The sequence below is a fragment of the Mustela nivalis genome, assembly GCF_964662115.1.
Source record: "Mustela nivalis genome assembly, chromosome: 10".
NCBI classification, from domain to species: Eukaryota; Metazoa; Chordata; class Mammalia; order Carnivora; family Mustelidae; genus Mustela; species Mustela nivalis.
This window is the reverse complement of record NC_139029.1, coordinates 32,369,301-32,387,015: the sequence shown is the minus strand read 5'-3', so window position 1 is coordinate 32,387,015 and position 17,715 is coordinate 32,369,301. Positions and strand designations below refer to the sequence as shown.

The window sequence follows — 17,715 nt, the reverse complement described above, 5'->3', positions numbered from 1 at the left end:
CAAAGGGTCTGGAAGTTGCCTAAACTTCAACAGGCCTAGTGGCAAGGAAAGGGGCTGGGTCTCTTCTCGCTGAGTTGGGCTGCCAGGCATGGGACAGGGGACAATGCGGTGAGGAGGCTGTTCCGAGGGGAACGCTACGGACTGAAACCAGGAAGAGGCCCTTCTACTTCCGTATCTGGAGTCTGGAGAAGAATGGGCCCCAGAACCATCAGCGGGCGTTCTGAGGGCAGCGTACCTCCTTGAATTGTGTGAGGGAACGTTCTGGCCCAAACACAAAACTCAGTGGCAGGGTTTGGCGAAGGCAGGTGGAGCGTCCAGGAGAGCTGTGGATGTGGGCAGCTGCACGGTGCAGGGCAGGGCTCTGAGGGATGCCCCCTCTTCGCAGGGCTCCCACCATCTCATCCTCCAGCAACCAGTGGATCTACACAGAGCAATCCGGGAAATGGCCAAGGGCACCTCCTTGCCACCTAGGGCATCACCTCACTTGCAGACTAGAAGACACCCTGCCTCACAGATTAGGGAGGCCTTACTTTGATCCCAGAATAAAGGGGCACCTCACCTTCCTCATATGCTGGCAAGGGTATCAGTTAGTGCTGAGGGGCTGTCACTTAGCCTGGGGGAGGGAAGGCCCTCACCTCACTCATGGTGGTCTCAATAGCCAGTCTGTGGGGTGTGGCCAAATTGGACAGTCCCGGGTGCCTAAGTGAAAGAAAGGGTTAGATGCTGGCTTCCAGGGAACAAAACTGACATGGCGTGAAGAACTCTGAGAGGCAGAAGGGGAAGTACCTGTCTTCTTCTGGGGGTGGCAGTGGGGGCCCCAGGCCATCATCCGACCTTAAAGATGACGGCTGCCCTGGGGATCGTGGGAATGAAGCACTGCTTTCAGACGTGGACCTGAATAGGGTAGGAGCGAAGGTCAAAGATCAGTAGCTACTCTTTTTCTAGGCCTCCTAGGAAGTCCTAGGCCCTCCTAGGGAATCCTTAAGGGATCCCGAGTCCCCAAGTGCCTCTAGATTTCTTTAATGGGCCCCCACCCCAGCAAGGCCCAGGCCTCCCCTCCCACCAAACTTGTGGCCACACCGGTGGTGCTGAGGGTCTGAGGTCGGGGGAAGTTCCACTTCCAGAGGCAAGGTCAGCACGAAGACATCCAGGGTAACACTGAGGTCCCTCAGGGGCACTCGGCCTCCAACAGGGGGTCCCTCCAGACTAGAAAGCACCTGGCCTGGGAGAGGGGGAACATCAGGGGTTGCTGAAGCCCAGGGACAAGCACAGACTTCAAGTCCCTGTGCTAATGAGTTACATCTATAGGCCCTCTCCCCCATCCCCGACAGGCAGGCGGGCTGTGCTGGGACCTGTGGCCCGCCCCCAGGGACCCCGCACTCACCCAGGCAGGTGGGCAGGCTGCACACGGGTACTGAGCTGTGCTGCCCACGCAGACGCACCGAGCACGTGAGGTGCAGGAAGAGAGGCGGCAGGTCGCGCACCAGGCTCTCCGGTCCCGTCGGTGAGTCGCCCCCCAGGATGCTGAAGGAGTCTTCATCAGGGTTCATGGTGTCGGCATCAGACAGTGAGGCGGAGTCGAGCCCCGCCGGCCCCAGCTCTGGCTCACGGCTCTCACGATATTCCACCTCAAGCTCTGGGTCGCTCTCAGTGACCACACAGCAGGCTGCTGTGTCTCCTAGACAAGGGTGCACATTGTGTGCTCACTGGGACAGGCTGATAGCAGAGAGACCCAAATCCCGGCTTGAAGCAGCCGTACCATCTCTCCCCACTTGCCCACACACCTTCTTCTCCTATGAGTTCAGCCTCTGAGAATTCCAGGTCACTGACTTTTCTGTCCACTGTGTCCCGAGGGCCCTCATCCTGAGCAAAAGAAAGAGACAGCTTTAGCCAAGGCCAGACAAGAGCCACATTGGGGCTTCAGGGAGCTAAGTCAAGAGGATCCAGGTGGGTATATGGGGCTATGGCTCAGGGGTCTGAGGGAGGAAGGGAGGAAGCCACTGACCTCTCTCCGGCTGGACGGAGGGCAGTAGAAGAAGTAGTGTGGATTGGAGGGCACCGTGCGGAAGTGGAGACTGCTGATCTCCAGGAACTTCTCCTGTTTGGGGTTAGAGGAGGCTATTATGTCAGCCTGCCCTCAGCAGAACACTGCCCCCAGCCTAGCAGACACCTCCACAAGCCGTCCCAGGACAGCCCACCAAGGCCGAGGGCAGGCAGGACTCCACCCTCCTCTTCCCCAACCAAGTGTCCCACCTGGATGAGGCCATGAAGGGCGTCATGCGCCTCTCCTCTGAGCTGGCAGACGTCTGTCAGAGAGATCTCCAGGCTGGGATCTGGGTGGCCAGGGGTACGGCTGCTCTGAAACTCAGGCTCGCTGAGGTCCTCGGTCTCTATGCTGAATGGTCAGGGTGGGGGTGAGGGGACTTGAGGTGTTAAGAGCCACCAAGTCCCAGAGGAGCCTGCGTCCCTACTGGGAGTAGCTCATAAAGTCTTTGGTTCTAGCAAGGGTGCTTAGTACAATGGCAAGGGCAGTGGGAGAGGCAGCAACCATCCCACCCCTTTTGGCTCGAACCCCCACGTTTCTTAATGGCTGGACATTTCTGTGACACAGAGGTATGAGTAAGGAGGACTCCCAGTTTTCTGACTAGGGTGGAAGGTGACCTCTTTCACTAGGGAAGAAGACAGGTGGAGAAGCAAGGTTTGCTGGGGTAAAAACGCACGGATGTGGGGGCACGGAGGGTGGAGGCTGTACAGCACCAGCCAGGGAACTGGGCTGGAGTTTGGACCTGGGTGTCATCAGGACCCTCTTCCCTCTGCTTCTTCTCCTTTCTTGATGCTAACACACCACGGGGGCCAGACACATTGCTGTCTGCTCGCTTGCCTTTCTCCTTCCCTTCATCGGGGACCTGATGGGCCCCTCAGGTGAGCTGGGGACCCAGCAGGGAGCAACACACTCTGAACTCACGGAGTGGTTCCAGGGATTACTACTATTGCACCAGTGTCCTCAGAACAAGATTCCCCTTTCACTGATGGCAGCCAGCAACTCTCCACCCCTCAACCAGCTGCATACTCCATGCCGGAACAGGAGAGACAGAGAGGAGACGGAAATATGGGAGCAAGAAACCAGCAACAAAGCAACTGCCTCCCCGATGTGTGGGCATGACCTGGCGCAGTCCAACCCCTGGCTCGGGAAGTCTGTTTACGGGGATCTGGTGCAGCCCTGATGCGTCCCTCTGGGACCAACCTAACCTGGACTCAGAAGCCAGGACAGCTCGTTCCCGAGGCTCTGGGCCCTCCTCGATGCTGCTGCTGAAGGGCCCAGGGCTGAGAGGCCCGGGGCTTGGAGGTGCCTGAGGCAAACCCCGAGTGTGGCCACACAGTGCAAGCAGGAAAGGGGTGATGTCTACTTCCTGTAGCAGCTCCTCACAGGCATCAACTGCGATCAGCAAGTCCTGCGAAGAGACACTCTGTGCTTGCTGCAAACTCCCGAACAGCCCTGAGGAAGGGGAGGAAGGGGAAGGTGCCATGAGGGTCAAGTTCTGGAAACAGCCCCTCCAGCCCCCATGCCTGGAATCCCACAAAGCCCCCATCTCCTTCCTGACGCTTCCTCACGTGGCCTCCTGCTCACCACGGACGTAGCACCGCTGTGCGTGCTCCTGCAGCAACGCACAATGGTTGGCTGCCTCCTTGAACCTGGGCTCCATCCAGGCTGAGGACGAGGAGGGCTGGTCGAGGAACGGAGTCCTAGGAATGGGAGGGAGGAACTAGCTTGGCCAACTCTCCTGAGGGGTATCTCAGACTCCCCAACCACCCATGCTCCCGTGGAGTGCCCATACATCTCCACTGAAAATATTCACGGCCCAGCAAGTTCAAGTGGTTTGCTGAAGGAAGCTAAGCCAGGAGCCAGCAAGACACGGACTGAGTTCCTGCCACTGATCATCGAACTGTCAGTCTATCCGCCTGAGCGTGGTGGTTGTAAGCCTTGGCTGGGGGCCGCAGTGGGGGGCAGAACCTAGGTCAGCACTGAGGGTATTCACCGGAAGATGAGGTCTCGGGGTGCCTGAGGGGGCTGCAGGCCAACTATCTGCTCCCTCAGTGCTTCCAGGGCACAGCTATAGACGTAAACAGGACACCGGGTCCGGGGAGCATCTGCGCTCTCTGTCTGCGGGGCCTGACGCCCAGCATAAGCTTGTAAGTCCCGACGGCATGGTGGGCTGAGGTCTTCTGGGTTTTGGGCAGTGTCTGTGGGAAGAGGTATCACGTGATCCCCAAGCCTTCTATTTCTTCCTGTTTCTGCTCCTGCTTAACTGACTCAGAGCCGGCAGACTTACCACTGGCTGGGGTGACACTGAGTGTGGGGACCTGGGCCTTTGCAGCCTTCGCCCCAGGTCCTCCCAGATCTTTCAGGCTGGCGGCCCCGCTCCAATCCCCAAACTTTGGCTTTGTCTCCTCTTGAGAGGGTCCCTCCAGGCCATAGGCAGCCAGGTGCTGGATGTCTGAAGAGGAAAAAAGAGACAGAAGTCAGCTGCTGGCTGGCCTGGTGAAGGAGTCTAGGGGCCAGTGATGAAGGTGAGGGGGCGGTACCTGAGAAGGTCGCAGGGAGGAAAGTCAGAAACACATGCTGGGGAGTCACAAGCCTTGCATAGCAGCGCCACTGAGGGGCCTGAGCAGAGACGAGAGGCTTGAGTGTCTCAGGACCTCCACCCTGTAAGAGAAAAACAACCTCAGAGCAGTCTGCAGGGCCACCCAAGCCCGGCTCCCCTCCCCACCCTGGAGTGCAGCCCTAGGTAGAGCTCTGAGATCCAGGACAAAGGGCAGGGATGGCATCCTGTCTCCAGTAGGAGGCACTTAGCATCCCTGGTGATAGACAGCTGGGGCATGGATCCATGCTAACAGAAGCTCAGTGGGAAAACAGGCCCAAAGAGACAAAGCGGTGCTGACCAGGGGAGGAGGAGCTGCGTCTCCAGTGGCCTGGGTGCTGCTGACTGCTCCATCCTTTAGGATCCTGTGGCCCCCTGCCGGTGGCTCCGCTGGACCTTAGATGGGGGTAGAGGTGGGTGGGCGAGGGCAGGGCCAGCAGAGAGGCAGGGCTCTGAGGGGACAAGACAGGGAGGCCAAAAGCCAGAGACAAAACCCCGCCCTGCTGCACAGGGATGGGGAGAAAGGGGCTGGGCCAGAGGGTGCTGTCTGGGAAAGAGGCGGGAGCTCACCTGGACTGTGGCAGGCCCGTCGCAGCACCTCACTCAAGAAGGTGGCCTGCTCAGCAGCGGTAAGCGGGATCTCCCGGTCACTCAGCTCCTGCCCCAGGCAGCTGTGCAGCAGGCACAGCACCGTGTCGTTGGCGGGACAGGGCCCCTCGGCGAGAGGGACGCCCTCTGGCTCTGCCCGACACACACTCCGCTCAGCACCGAGGGCCTCCTGCTCCCCGGCACCCTGGCTCCACCATGGCCATGGGGGCCCTCGTGCGGCCTCCCAGCCACCGCCTGCCCCAGTGCTCATCTGCTCTCTCGGATCGCTCACTCCCATGCCCGTGGGCCTTGAGGGTCTGTAAGGAGGAAGCTCACCCACCTCTGGAAAGCAGAAGGAAGAACATCTGCAGCTGTTGACACTGGGGCAACAACCCCATTAGGTCAAAATGGAAAGGGATCTCGTGGACACAGGTATCTCCTCCCTGGTCCAATGCTAGGAGGGAGGAAAGGAAGACAAGAGCCTTGATGAGACCCAGAAGCCCCAGCTATGGTTCCCTCCACCCAATTCTCCTGATCCACCCTGGGGGCCCCTTCCCCACTGACCAGCAGAGACCCTCGGCTCTGGGGGCAGGGGACTCCACTCCTTGCTCTGGCACAGCTGTATCAGGTATTCAAAGCTCAGCATGGAGCCTATGCAGGCAGCATCCCGAGGGTGGAGCTGGGGCACAAAGAGCAGAGGTCAGGGGTCAGCCTGCCCTCGGCCAGAGTACTCAGGTGGCCACTCTGCAGGAAGACCGCATAGTCAGAGATGGGCAGAGCACAGAGAAGAGGGCTCAGGAAGGGCATGGGCTGCTCTGGAGGGGACGGTGCCACCCCCAGTAAGGTTGGGGGGTCCTTCAGAGGCCACTCACAGCTCGAGGGATCTCGGAGTAAGTCAGGTCCCGGAGGTGCTTCCAGCTCTCAGGGCCGGGTGCCACCCGCCCATACTGAGGCTCCACCCACACCTCGGTGACAAGGTTGAGCTCGGAATCTCCTTCCAGGGCCTCCACCTCCACATCGTTGTCATCATCTGTCGAGAAGCTAAGGAGGAGGAACCCTGAGCCTGGCGGAGAGGAGAGTCCAATCCACAGGCGAGTGGTAGGAGGTCAGTTCACAGAGGGTGCACAGGATGGATGGAACTCCCATAGGGCCTTTCCGGACCAGCATCCGCCTGATGAAGCAACTGCAAACAGCATCCCCTACCCCAACTCTCCAACAGCTCAGGAACAGCACTTTGGGGGCCATAGCGACAAGTGGGAATGTGGAGAGAGGCGGCTCCCAGAGAGGACCCGGGTCCCACCTGTCTTTGGTAGAGGCAGAGTGCGGGGGGAAGAGGATGTATTGGACGACACAGGTGTGCTTCTCTTCGCCGGCAGCCTGGGGCTCATTCTGTGGGCACAATGGCAGATCTTGGGCAAACCTCAGCCAGGCCAGTTTGGGCCCTCGGACCCTAGCCCCTGGCACACTGTCCTGTGACTGGTCTCGGGCTTTGGGTAACTCTGGCCACAGGGTCCCCATGAGGCCATTTACAGCAGTCCCAACCCAGCTGAGAGGCAGACGTCCCTCTGATGATGAGCCCCGGTGGGGAGGTGTCACGAGGGACGGCAGGTACCTGAATTGGAAGCTCCAGGACCATGTTGATGATTCCTTCCCCACTGCAAGCGAAGTGGAAGCCTTCGGAGAGTCGGACTCTGAAACCCCATAAAGGTAGGGGTGGGGACGGGATGAGATGGTGGAGAGACACTGAGTCCATCCTCCTGCACCACATGCCACTTATGTGGCCACTACCAGCAGCCGTCCTGGCAGACTTGTCCGCTGGCAGCCATGCTCAGACTACTGGGGCCTCAGGTGCAGCAAGCTGTAGCTGCATAGGCCAAAGTAAGCCAGCTGTGGTGGGTAGGGGGTAGGCAGAGAGGGCAGTGGCAGGCGCTACTCTGCACTCAGTACTGTGCATAACAATGGGGGCGGCGGGGCCCAGAGAGGGGCAGGGTCTGACTTAGGCTTTCTGCCAGGGCCAAAGCCAGAGTCTATACTCACTCTCTCCCCTCCCTGAACTGCCCAGCCTGGCCCAGATGACATACTCAGTGAGGATGGACAGGAGCTGTGCAATGGCACTGAGTGGCAGTGCAGGTGCCAGGCCCGATGGGACACTCCAGAGCCACCGCTGATGGTACAGGTAGCGGGACAGCGATGCTAGGCTAGAAGAGGCTGAGCGGCCCGACACCAATGGCAGTGGCCCCGGTGGCTCCAGTGTCAGTAAGAAGGGCGCCCGGTAGTCCAGGGGTAGCTTCTCATACCTGGGCAACAGAGGCAACACCTCGATCACCACTCAGACCCAGCTGAGCCCCAGCCTTCCCATGGGTCCCGACCTGGGCCCCAGACTCGACACCAACCTGATGAGTAGCTTGTCTAGGGGTTTATGCAGGACCACAAGGCAGGGCCGGTCAGACAGCGCCTGCTGTGGGCCCAGCATGGGGGGGGACTTGGAGGGAGAGCTGCCCCCACCAATGCCCCCCAGACCTTTCCGTTTGACCTTGGGTGTTGGTTCCTTGCTTTGCACCCGGTGGGGGAAACGCAACCGCAGGATCTCTTCCCGCAAACCCGACACAATCTGGGGGAGAAAAGTGATCAGATCTCCCTAACTCCATCCCTTCTAGGTCCAGAAGAAGGGGCCCCCAGACAAGGTGAGAGAGCCCTCTACTCCAAGCATTCCTTGGTCTGGGGGCTCCTCTCTCCACTGGCCCTGGCCCTATATGATGGGGGAGAAATAGCCAATCCATCCTCCAGGGCTCCTGGGTCTGGAAGTCAGTCAGGGCACAGCTCACCTTGTGTCGGGCCTGGGCCGGTGTGCCGATGGGAAAACCCAGGCGAAGGACCATGCACGGGGCCTTGGAAATGATGCGGACCATGTAGAAGGAGGAAGGGGGCTGGTCAGGGGCACTGGTCAGGGAGAAATGGGGGTCAGTGAGCAGCTCTATGTGGGGAGTCAGTGGGTGGAGGAGAAGGAATGGTGAGGTCTGGGCTTAGGGGAAGAGATGCAGGATGTGGGGGACAGGGAGGAGCGGGGGCCCACCGCTCTGCATACCTGGAGAGCAGCTTCACATAGGAGTAGCCCTCGACCAGCACGAAGCTGCTCCAGTCCCGAAGCAGGGAAGTCAGGGAGGAGTGCGAGATCCTGCACTGCACAGTGCTGTAGCGCCCATTGCTGCCGGGGGTGTGCAAGTGCTTGGGGATGGGTCTGGAAGAGCGGGATGGGCTGAGGTGAGGCCTCATGGTCCCAAGTGTGGGGGCCAAACACAGACTGCTACTGCTCTCTGCCAGGTCCTGTCTGAGGATGTGGGTGTGGGTAACTGGGAAAGACTGAGAAGCGTCATCATCTTCCCTCGGCTGAGGGGGGTGAGGGTTTGTCTGCTGTCCCCCTCCCACCCCCCCGGGCCTCCAGCCCACAGCAGGTACCCACGTGTCATGCTCCAGGATGATCACCAGCCGATGCATGTGCAGCCAGCGCTGCCAGGAGTTGGCATCCATGGACAGCACCGGCTTCCAGTAGGCTGCAAACTGGGCGTGGGAGGAGTCGGACCCACTGTGCTGAAGTGAGAGCACCTGGGGACGGAAAGGACAGCCCTGTAGGAGCCTTTGTGGAGAAACATGGCACGAGCCAATTGGCAAACAGGACCGTGGGGTCCAGGGGTCAGAGAGGAGCTCAGAGCCCAGCCTGGGACGGGAGCCTAGGACAAAGGCCAGATTAGGAGGAGCCCAGAGACAGACTGGGTGGCCCTTGAAGCTGCATCCAGGTGAAGGATAGAGCTTACCACATCTCCATCACTGCCTAGGGGAAAGCAGCTGAGTGACGGCAGGAACTCAGGGTGAGCCGGCCATGTGCCAGCGTAGGCCAAGGGTGAAGTCAGCACGGGACAAAGTAAGCTATGGTCTTCTGGAAGTGCACAGCTCATGGCAGTGGGCACGGGTGAAGATGCCAGGGGGGAGGGGGCAGAACACGCCATGTGGAGACGGGGTGAAGGGGCTCCTGGGCACCTTTGGATTCTCTAAGTCTTTACCCCTGACACCCGTGATCTGCTGAAGACAGCCTCTCTACAGATCCTTCTCTGTCAGCAACTTGGAAGGAGGAAGGAGAACTGCTCTCAAGGCTAAAGCTAAGGAATTCTGGGCAACAGAATTGAGACTTGAGAGAGAAGGAAAAAGGAGGTGGCTCTGGGCTCCAGAAGCTGTGCCGGTCCGAGCCAGGGTGGGCGTGGAGTGGGGCTGATGAGCCTCGGAGTCACTCACCGGGGTGGTGGAGCCGGGAGGGATATAGAAGAGTGGCACTCCGCTCTTGGTGCTGTCAGGAAGCGTGAAGTGTTCCGGGACCGAAGAGAAGGACTGAAGGTGGGCGAGCATCTGGTCCGTCTGGTTAATGCTGCAGAGCAAGGGCCAACCCTGAGCCACCCCTGACTCCAGTGGACACAGAGGAAAGGAGTCCCAGGGGGACGTGGGACTCTGGACGCAAGCCTGGGCCTCAGGGGCGCTCTCACCAGTTCCCAGTTTCTTCCCTCTGTCCACCCACACAACAAGTGGGGCATTGCTCACTGAGCGGTGTGACCTCACTCACCTCTGCAGCGTGTTCCAGAATCGTCGGATGACGTGGGTACGATACAGTGAGCGGATGGGTTGCCTTAGTGCACAGGACACATCATGCAGAATGTCATAGCCCCCTTCCATTGTCACTTCCACCCGTGTTCCTCGAGGGCCCTCAGGCTCCAGGGGCCAGGGCGCCATGGCCACATACTCAATGCGCATGTTGTGTTTCCACAACAGCACGAGCTTCACCTCCAGCTGAGACCCTCCTTCAGGGGAAGCGGGAGGCTAGTTACGGGAAGAAGGCACAGCACTCCAGCCTGGGACTGAGCTCTATCCGAAACCCCCACCGGCCTCCTGCAATTCTAGCCTGGCAAAAGGTTCCAAGCATGCTTTCAGAGATTTCAGGCCTAGGGCCTGCCACCTGCCACAAACAGAAGTTTATAGGAGTGATGTGAAAACAGAGTTGGCTACACCCCCCGCTGCTGACCCACCCCTGGCAGATGGAACCAGGAGGCTAAATGCTAAGAGCATAAGGCCCTGAAGGCGGCTCGGAACCCACTTATCTGCAATGACAAGCAGCATCTCACGGGTGCCTTCTGCTTTGTCTGGCAGGTCTGAGATTTGCGCGATGGGGCAGGGCCTGGTGACCCTCACCTTTGGCCAGTGTGACCTCTCGGACACTGTAGCCCTCTCGGAGCCGTACAGACACCGTGCTGACCAAGTCGGCAGGCACCTCCTTCTCTGTGTGTTTCTTCCGGCGCAGGGCGAGGGCAGGGTTGCTGCTGGCCGAGACCAGGTGCTCATTAAACAGGCGGTGCTGAGAGCCTAGAAAACCAGCAAGGTTGGGGAGGCCGGTGGGGGTTTCTCTGTCTGTGAGCTGACAGAGAGCTGGGCAGGGGAATGGGGGTGGCTATGCTGACATCCCAGGGGAGAGAACCGTGCCATAACAGTCAGCCCTGGCCCAAGCTCAGGGCCCCTGGGGACCCCTTCCTGCATCACCTCTGGGTCCATGCTATACTTCCCGGCCCCCACCCCTGGCCCCCACAGACTGTCCCTCACCGCAGTAATACTCAGGGTTCAGGGCTTCCCCACTGCGCAGGAAGGAGTAGAGGAGAAATGCCCGGTGGTAGACGGTCAGACCCGGGCTGCCTGGTTCTGCTTCCGGACAAGTGGACAGGTAAGAACCAAATGTGGCCATTGCGATAAACTTCATCAGTTCCACGTTGGGCACGTGGCCAAAACTGCAGTCATAAGAGTAAACTCCTCCCACCTAGAGAAAATGAGCAATTAGAGGCCTAGCTCCAAAAGTGGCACAGGAGAAAAAAGTACAAAAAGAGTGGAAGAGACTGAACTGGTGGCTGTGGTCACCCCTGCCCCAAGGACCAGGACCACAGAGAGGAAGTGGGCCAGTGTTCTCCTGGGACAGACCACTGCTCTGCAACTTTCCTCCCCTAGGCCCTTAACTGAAGCCACACCCTTTGGCAGAACATCAAATGCTAGACTGTACCACTCACTAAAGATTCTGGGAACTGGGTCACTGGCTTTCTATTACCATTGGAGAGACTTAGGCATCTCTAAAAAAAGTGCTTCTCAAACCTTAGGGTATATACAAAACACCTGGGGGTTTTGTTAAAATGCAATAGGTCTGGGGTGTGCCTCAGATTTTCCATTTCTAACAAGCTCCCTGATGATGCCAGCGCTGCTGGTCCATGAACCATATCGTGAATACTAAGCCTATAGATCAGAGATCGGCCAACCACATATGTCCTGTGGGCCAAATCTAGCACATCACCTGTTTATTAAATAAAGTTTGGCTGGAACACAGCCATGCCCATTCATCTTATCTATGACTGCTGGGACACTACAAGAGCAAAGCTGAGTAATTGTGACAACCATATGGCCAGCAAAGCTTAAAATATTTACTAGGTGGCCCTTGACAGAAGATGGGGAAAGACGACCTCAAGATGTTTCACTCAATTCCTTGACTTCTCCATTCCTGAACCCTCATCTCCAGGAACTCTCTCTATTCCACTTGCCTGCCCACTGCCTACGCGCTGTCCCTTGGCTTCTCTTGGAACCATTTCATTTTTGCAATTTCAATTGCCACATCTGACCGATTACATGCAACTATACCCCTTTGGATTCCTTCCATCCTCCTTCTCCTGCTGCTCTTTGACCTAATTAAGGCTGCCAGCCCTTAACCTCCAAGTCTATCCCTGGCCCTCTTGACTCTGCTTTGACCTCCAAACCCCAGTGAGGAGCACAACCTCTCCATGGGATCCCAAATGGAGAAAGCTGTATGGTTGTCTAGGTTGGTGCCACCTGGGAACACGTTTACACCGAGTCCGGCAAGTCCTTCAGGGCTGTCCTCAACACAGTTCTCCCTGATGCTCGATGCTCGCCAGCCCTCCTCACAGTACTCACCCCTACCTTTTCCTTCAGAGAGGGACGGAAGGCCCTTGGCCAAATTTATTCCCATTGTCACTTCTATCCTTCTAGTTTCAGAGGGAGAATGACTCCTCTCCACTCCCAAAGAGTCCCTTGATCTACTTCTTTGAGCCAGCATCCTCTTGTCAATAGAGAGACTTTACTCCCTCAGGCTTCCTTTTCTTTCCTTCATTTTCAAACTCAGCTTCCTCATGGGTTCTTAGAAACAAGCTGAGGTCTAGCTTAGAAAACAAACAGAACCAAGCCCCGGCCTCTTCCGCCCTGCCCTTTCCTCCAGCTTCCATTCTCTCCTGCCCCCACTCCTCTGTCTGCTCATCTTCGCTTCCTTCTCTCCCACCCCCTGCAATCACTTCCCTTGTCACCTCATCACCAAAATGACCTGAAAAGGACCAGTGACCTCTTCACCACCAAATCAAAAGGGGGCTTTTCATTCCTCCTTTCACCTGCCCTCCGCTGCATCTCACACTGCAGACTGCTCCTTTCTTCCCCAAACTCCAACTTCCCTGACATGAGAATCTCCAGGTTCTGGTCTGATTCCTTCCCTTCATTCTTTGCTAGGTCCCCTTCCTAGGAAAGACCTCTCAACACTGGTATTCCCCAAGGTTCTTCAGGGGCCCTCTTCTCTGCTCAATTACCACCTGCAGGCTGACAAATCCTCTCTCAACCAGTGCTGTCTCCTGAGTACCAGATCTGCATATCCAATGCTAGCCGCTCTGAACAGGAGCCATCTACGACATAATTATGCACTCTGCTGGGCCCTTTACATGCATTGTCTCACCCGAAGAGGGAGGCACTGCTACGATTTCCACTTACAAATGAATCCGACCAAGAATCAAGTGAGGTGCCCAATGTCACACAGCTGGTACTTAGAGCCAGGATTCAGGCCGAGCACGCCAAACTCCAAAGGTGATGCCTTCAGCTGCTATCCTGTAGACCCACAGGAGCCTCAAACTCGACATCCACAAGCCTGGTTTCATCATCTTGTCCTCACCCACGCCAGCTGCTTCTCTTCCTGCATGCCCCGCCAGCTACCCAGTCACCACCGACGGACAAATCTGGAGACATCCTTGACCTCTCTTTCTTACTCACCCCTCACACCTTGCTAATTTAAGTCATGTTGACGACCTCCTCATTTTCGCAATTCTATCTGCTTGTTTCTTACCCTTTATTCCCCTAATTTAAGCCCTGTTCCTTTCTCACCTTGAACACAACCCCCCTGCCTCCACTCCTGCCTTCATGCAGCAGCAAGAATGACTTTTATAAAACACAAGCCCAACTAGTGACTTTCCTTGTGCTTATCTGCAGCACCCACAGAATTATCCCAAAGCATCTTAACACAGCAGAACCAGCTTTTCATGTTCCAGCCGATGCCTACCCAGCAGCCTTGTTTCCCAGAGCGTTTTGCTTTCTACCCTCTGGCCCATCAATCCAAATTGGCTGTGGTTTGCTGAATATTCCTATTCTTTCCTTTCCTCAAGCTAGTTTGAGTCGGGTTTTCTGATCCTTACAATCAAAACAGTGATAACTAATCAATCTAACAGGGGAGATGAGGCTGGGTGTGACTGTCAGATTTCAAATCCAGCACTCTTTATCCTGTAACATGCTGTCTCCTCACATCCTCTCCCACCACTGCCACCTACCCTATTCTAGACATGACACCTATTCTCCCCACTAACACACAGGCAACTACATTATTGGCTTTATGTGGGAAATCATCACCTGTAAGAAAGTAACCAGCCAAGTCCAACTTGGTGACATACCACACTTCCCTCTTCTCTTTTCTAGAAAAGTCCTCACCTGCACAAAGGAACAAGCCACGGTGCCACTGCGAAGCTGGTTCAGCAACGTCTCACAGACAGCAACATCAGGGACACTTGTCACCCCATCTGTAATCACGATGATACCTGGAATAGGAAATAGTGGACAGACCTGGGGATGCTGACCAGACTGAAGTCGCAGGGGGGCATCCAACTGATGGGGCCCTGAGGACTTCGGTGCCCACCAGCCGATGCATTTTATGATCTGCAAACACCCTTCCTTCTTCCCTTCCATCCTGCTTCTCCCTCCTGAATGCTGGATCCCAGTGTCCTAGGTGACGGCTTTGGAGCACAACTCCTTCCCACTAGGGTCCCTGATGGTTGTCAGAGCTGAGTACTCCAGAGATGCACTGATGCACACTGCCCTTCCTGAAACAAGGACACATCCTCTTCCCAGGGACGCAGGGAGCCTCAATGTCCCCTTCTTATACCCTATTTCCCCAGCCCCACCAGCATTCCTTCTACTGACCTGCACTAGAGTTTGAGGGGAGCAACTGCAGTGCCAAGATGCCCTGACGAATCATACTGACCAGCCCAAGGTCAGCTGTCACCATGGAGACTCCCACCTTCCGGCCCGGGGCCTCCCCTGAGTCTGGGGACTGGTCCTCTGCCTGGCCCAAATTACAGAAGAGACAGAATTGGACAGATGGCATTACTATCCCACCCACAGCCAAGCCAGAATTTATAGCCCAGCACTGGCCAGGACAGACAGGCCCAATCCTGTGTAGACCCCAATCCCCTGCTCTGCAGCCGAGGCCTGACTGTGCTTGCTCCCCTGGGGTGTGCACACATGCTGGCCCGCAGATGGACAGGGAGTCCAGCACCGGCAGGAGCACTGGATTGTCCAGGAGCAGGGTTCCTCGCCTTTTGTCAAGGAGGCTCTTGATCCAGAGTTTCCTATCACTCTGATGAAATATTCTCTACATCAATCAAATTAAGTCTTCACAAAGGTAGGACTCAATTTCCTTGGCTACTTCTAGGATATCCAAAGGAATGAGCAAGTGTGTTCAAGTGAGTCCAAGCAGCTTTATTCTTAACTGTACAAAGTCCTAGGAACAGAGTCCCCCACGATCAACTTGTCAGATCCAGTGGGGGAGGAGATCTAGGACTGAAAACATACCGGCAAACGGCTTTCACATTTACCCCCAGCAAAGTCTGTGTGTTGGGCAGTGTATTTGAGCCCTCCTCCAGCAGGGAACCTGTGGTGTACACTTGCCAGCAATCCTCTCCTTGGCTCCCTCTGCCTCCTAAGCCCCTTTTCCTGCCCTCTCTTCCCTCTGTATTAGGGTCTGTCCCTCCCCGCTCCCTTCTGTCCCTTCAGAGCTCCTCTTTCTAGGGGGGCCTCCAGCGGCCTTCTCTCGTGCATACCTGACTCTGGGGGTCATACTGCAGCTGCAGCATGGTGGCCACCTTGTCCTCAAAGAGACAGAGCTGCTCATACACCTGCTGCAGGAACGCCTCCCGCTGGGAAGGGTCCAAAAGGCAGCCCTGCACCAGCACCTGAGAAGCACAAGGGAAAGACAAGATATGAGGGTCAGGGGGACACAGGAAAGCTCCTCTCTGGCCTGTTTATTCTCTATAGCTCCCAGTAGGCAATCCTGACTTTTCACCCAGGATCTCAAGTTGACTAAATCCATAGCCAGTTCCTCTCTTATCAGATCATCTACTTCATGAGGGAATTGGGGCCATTCGTGACCTTAATCTGGGTTCACAATCTTCCTTTGCTTTCAGTCCTGCACACTGGGTTTCCCCAAACTCCCGCATGGGGGTGCCCTAAGATTTGCCATCTCAGGTCACCAGACTGCCCCACCTCAGCCTGGCTAATAAGCCTTTCTCATTCTGACTCATACGTATTTTATTCCTTTTTTTAAAAAAAGATTTTATTTATTTATTTGACAGAGAGAAGAGAGAGACAGCACAAGAGAGGGAACACAAGCAGAGGGAGTAGGAGAGGGAGAAGCAGGCTTCCCGCAGAGCAGGGAGCCCGATGTGGGGCTCCATCCCAGGACCCTGGGATCATGACCTGAGCCAAAGGCAGATGCTTAACTTACCGAGCCTCCCAGGCACCCCTACTTTTTAAAAATTCTTGTTGATTTCTAAGCATGGCACACAGAGGCAGCTCTGGACCTTTTCTCTTTTAGTCTCAAAATCATCTTCCCAGTGAGTGCTCCCTCCTCCCCCTTATCCTCAGCAGGTAACTCTCACCCCTCTCTCCACGGTGAAAGCAAACCAGCCAATGGGAACTCTGGGCTTACTTTAACCCCAAGGGTGTACTACTTTCCAGAGAATTGGACATACTTACAATGTCTTCCCAATGTTTACAGCTACCTGTTTTTATTGTTCTTCCAAGGCAAGAAAAGACTCCTCCCCCGCTTTTTCCCTCAAGCTAATCTCTCCAACTAATCTTGGACCTTTTGTCTAATACCTTCATTCTTTCTCCCTAGGGTTCCCTTCCTCCTCCTTCCAACATAAGTAAGTGCCCCCACCCTAGAAATTTCATATAGGCCTGGAGGCCCCTGAGAACTCTCCTCTCCGTCAGGCTCCCACCACCTTCTCACATGCGCATTACCCCCCAGCCCCCGCCCTCCCAGGCAACAACTACCTCTTCACTCCCTACTCAGTCAGGGCTGGGGAAGTGGGTGGTCACAGCCAGAAGAGGGGAGAAGGGGGTTCTGTATATCCACTGAAGGCCTGACTATGAGAAGAAAAGCAGAATCAGGGGAATAGGAGGAACTGGGGCTCTAAGGTGGGAGAGATGTTCATAGCGGCACTGTTTATAGGAATGAAAAGTGGGTCAACCCACGAGTCCAACAACAGGGTTTGGCTAGATGCGGAATGATAAAATGTGATAAAATATCAAGCTGGGCAACAATTAAAATTCATATTTTCAAAGAATACGTACTGCCAAGGAAAAAGGCCCAGATTATACATTACAAAAGCATGTGCGAATGGCCTCATGTTTCTCCTCTCTCCGGACTGGAAGGGTGGTAGGTAGTGAGGGAGGATAAACAAGAACTCAAAGCCAAGAAGAAAATTCCATCACAGTACTTAGTTCTGAGTGGCGTCTTAGGGAAGAGTTCTGTTTCTCTTTGCATTTTATGTATTTTTCAAATTTCCTTCAAGGGACATCCATTACTCTTGTGATCTTTTTTTTTTTTTTTGAGGAACAGCAGGTCACATCTTGGGGAGCTTTAAAGATGGGGTGGGGGAAGGAAGCTAGCCTGTGGCTGACCCTGGGGCGGGGCGCGCGGGGCGGGGGGGGGGGGGGGGGGGGGGGTGTTGGCGGGGGATGGTAACCTGAGTAAGCCTCCTCCTTCTCCACAGCTGCTGCCCTGGGGCCTGCCTCTTCTCTGGGGCTGCAGTCACCTTCTGCCCACTCTCCAGTAGAGAATCTGCCGTCCAATCCATATTGCCCATGGACAAATCTGAGCCCGCTACCGTCCACTTAAAAACCTTCCATTTTTAATAGTTTTAAGAACAGGGAATAGTTTTAATAGCTAATATTTTTGCATGTTTTCTATGCGGCAGGCACTGTTCTGAGTGCTTGATATATACGAACTCAGTCACCATATGATATCGGTCCTGTTATAAAAGACACAGATGTGTAGAAAGGACAAATATTGCATAAGGGCCTGCAGCCAGCA

At 55.9% G+C, this 17,715-nt stretch overlaps 1 protein-coding gene across 3 annotated transcripts in view; it reads right to left on the bottom strand.

Moving 5' to 3' along the window:
* Window positions 1–17,715, bottom strand: part of SZT2 (SZT2 subunit of KICSTOR complex) — a 52,678-nt gene that overhangs the window by 19,891 nt on the left and 15,072 nt on the right. For 2 of the 3 annotated variants that reach the window (XR_014299726.1, XM_082687187.1), the window contains exons 5-36: window positions 15,440–15,571; window positions 14,541–14,682; window positions 14,052–14,158; window positions 10,866–11,076; window positions 10,461–10,631; window positions 9,838–10,072; window positions 9,516–9,645; window positions 8,689–8,831; window positions 8,314–8,466; window positions 8,054–8,168; window positions 7,622–7,839; window positions 7,310–7,525; window positions 6,841–6,919; window positions 6,529–6,617; window positions 6,101–6,269; window positions 5,793–5,907; window positions 5,569–5,682; window positions 5,211–5,381; window positions 4,942–5,036; window positions 4,585–4,705; window positions 4,332–4,496; window positions 4,038–4,242; window positions 3,629–3,744; window positions 3,250–3,496; window positions 2,254–2,395; window positions 2,006–2,098; window positions 1,785–1,863; window positions 1,385–1,678; window positions 1,081–1,222; window positions 787–894; window positions 636–699; window positions 236–421 (exon numbers count right to left, since the gene is read on the bottom strand). Coding sequence is in view for 2 of the 3 variants with exons in the window: in XM_082687187.1 (XP_082543313.1) it covers window positions 236–421; window positions 636–699; window positions 787–894; window positions 1,081–1,222; window positions 1,385–1,678; window positions 1,785–1,863; window positions 2,006–2,098; window positions 2,254–2,395; window positions 3,250–3,496; window positions 3,629–3,744; window positions 4,038–4,242; window positions 4,332–4,496; window positions 4,585–4,705; window positions 4,942–5,036; window positions 5,211–5,381; window positions 5,569–5,682; window positions 5,793–5,907; window positions 6,101–6,269; window positions 6,529–6,617; window positions 6,841–6,919; window positions 7,310–7,525; window positions 7,622–7,839; window positions 8,054–8,168; window positions 8,314–8,466; window positions 8,689–8,831; window positions 9,516–9,645; window positions 9,838–10,072; window positions 10,461–10,631; window positions 10,866–11,076; window positions 14,052–14,158; window positions 14,541–14,682; window positions 15,440–15,571 (4,767 nt within the window). In the remaining variant the exon portion in view is untranslated. Of the gene's footprint in view, window positions 1–235; window positions 422–635; window positions 700–786; window positions 895–1,080; window positions 1,223–1,384; window positions 1,679–1,784; window positions 1,864–2,005; window positions 2,099–2,253; window positions 2,396–3,249; window positions 3,497–3,628; window positions 3,745–4,037; window positions 4,243–4,331; window positions 4,497–4,584; window positions 4,706–4,941; window positions 5,037–5,210; window positions 5,382–5,568; window positions 5,683–5,792; window positions 5,908–6,100; window positions 6,270–6,528; window positions 6,618–6,840; window positions 6,920–7,309; window positions 7,526–7,621; window positions 7,840–8,053; window positions 8,169–8,313; window positions 8,467–8,688; window positions 8,832–9,515; window positions 9,646–9,837; window positions 10,092–10,460; window positions 10,632–10,865; window positions 11,077–14,051; window positions 14,159–14,540; window positions 14,683–15,439; window positions 15,572–17,715 lie in introns of all 3 variants that reach the window. The other variant, XM_082687188.1, reaches the window with a different exon arrangement.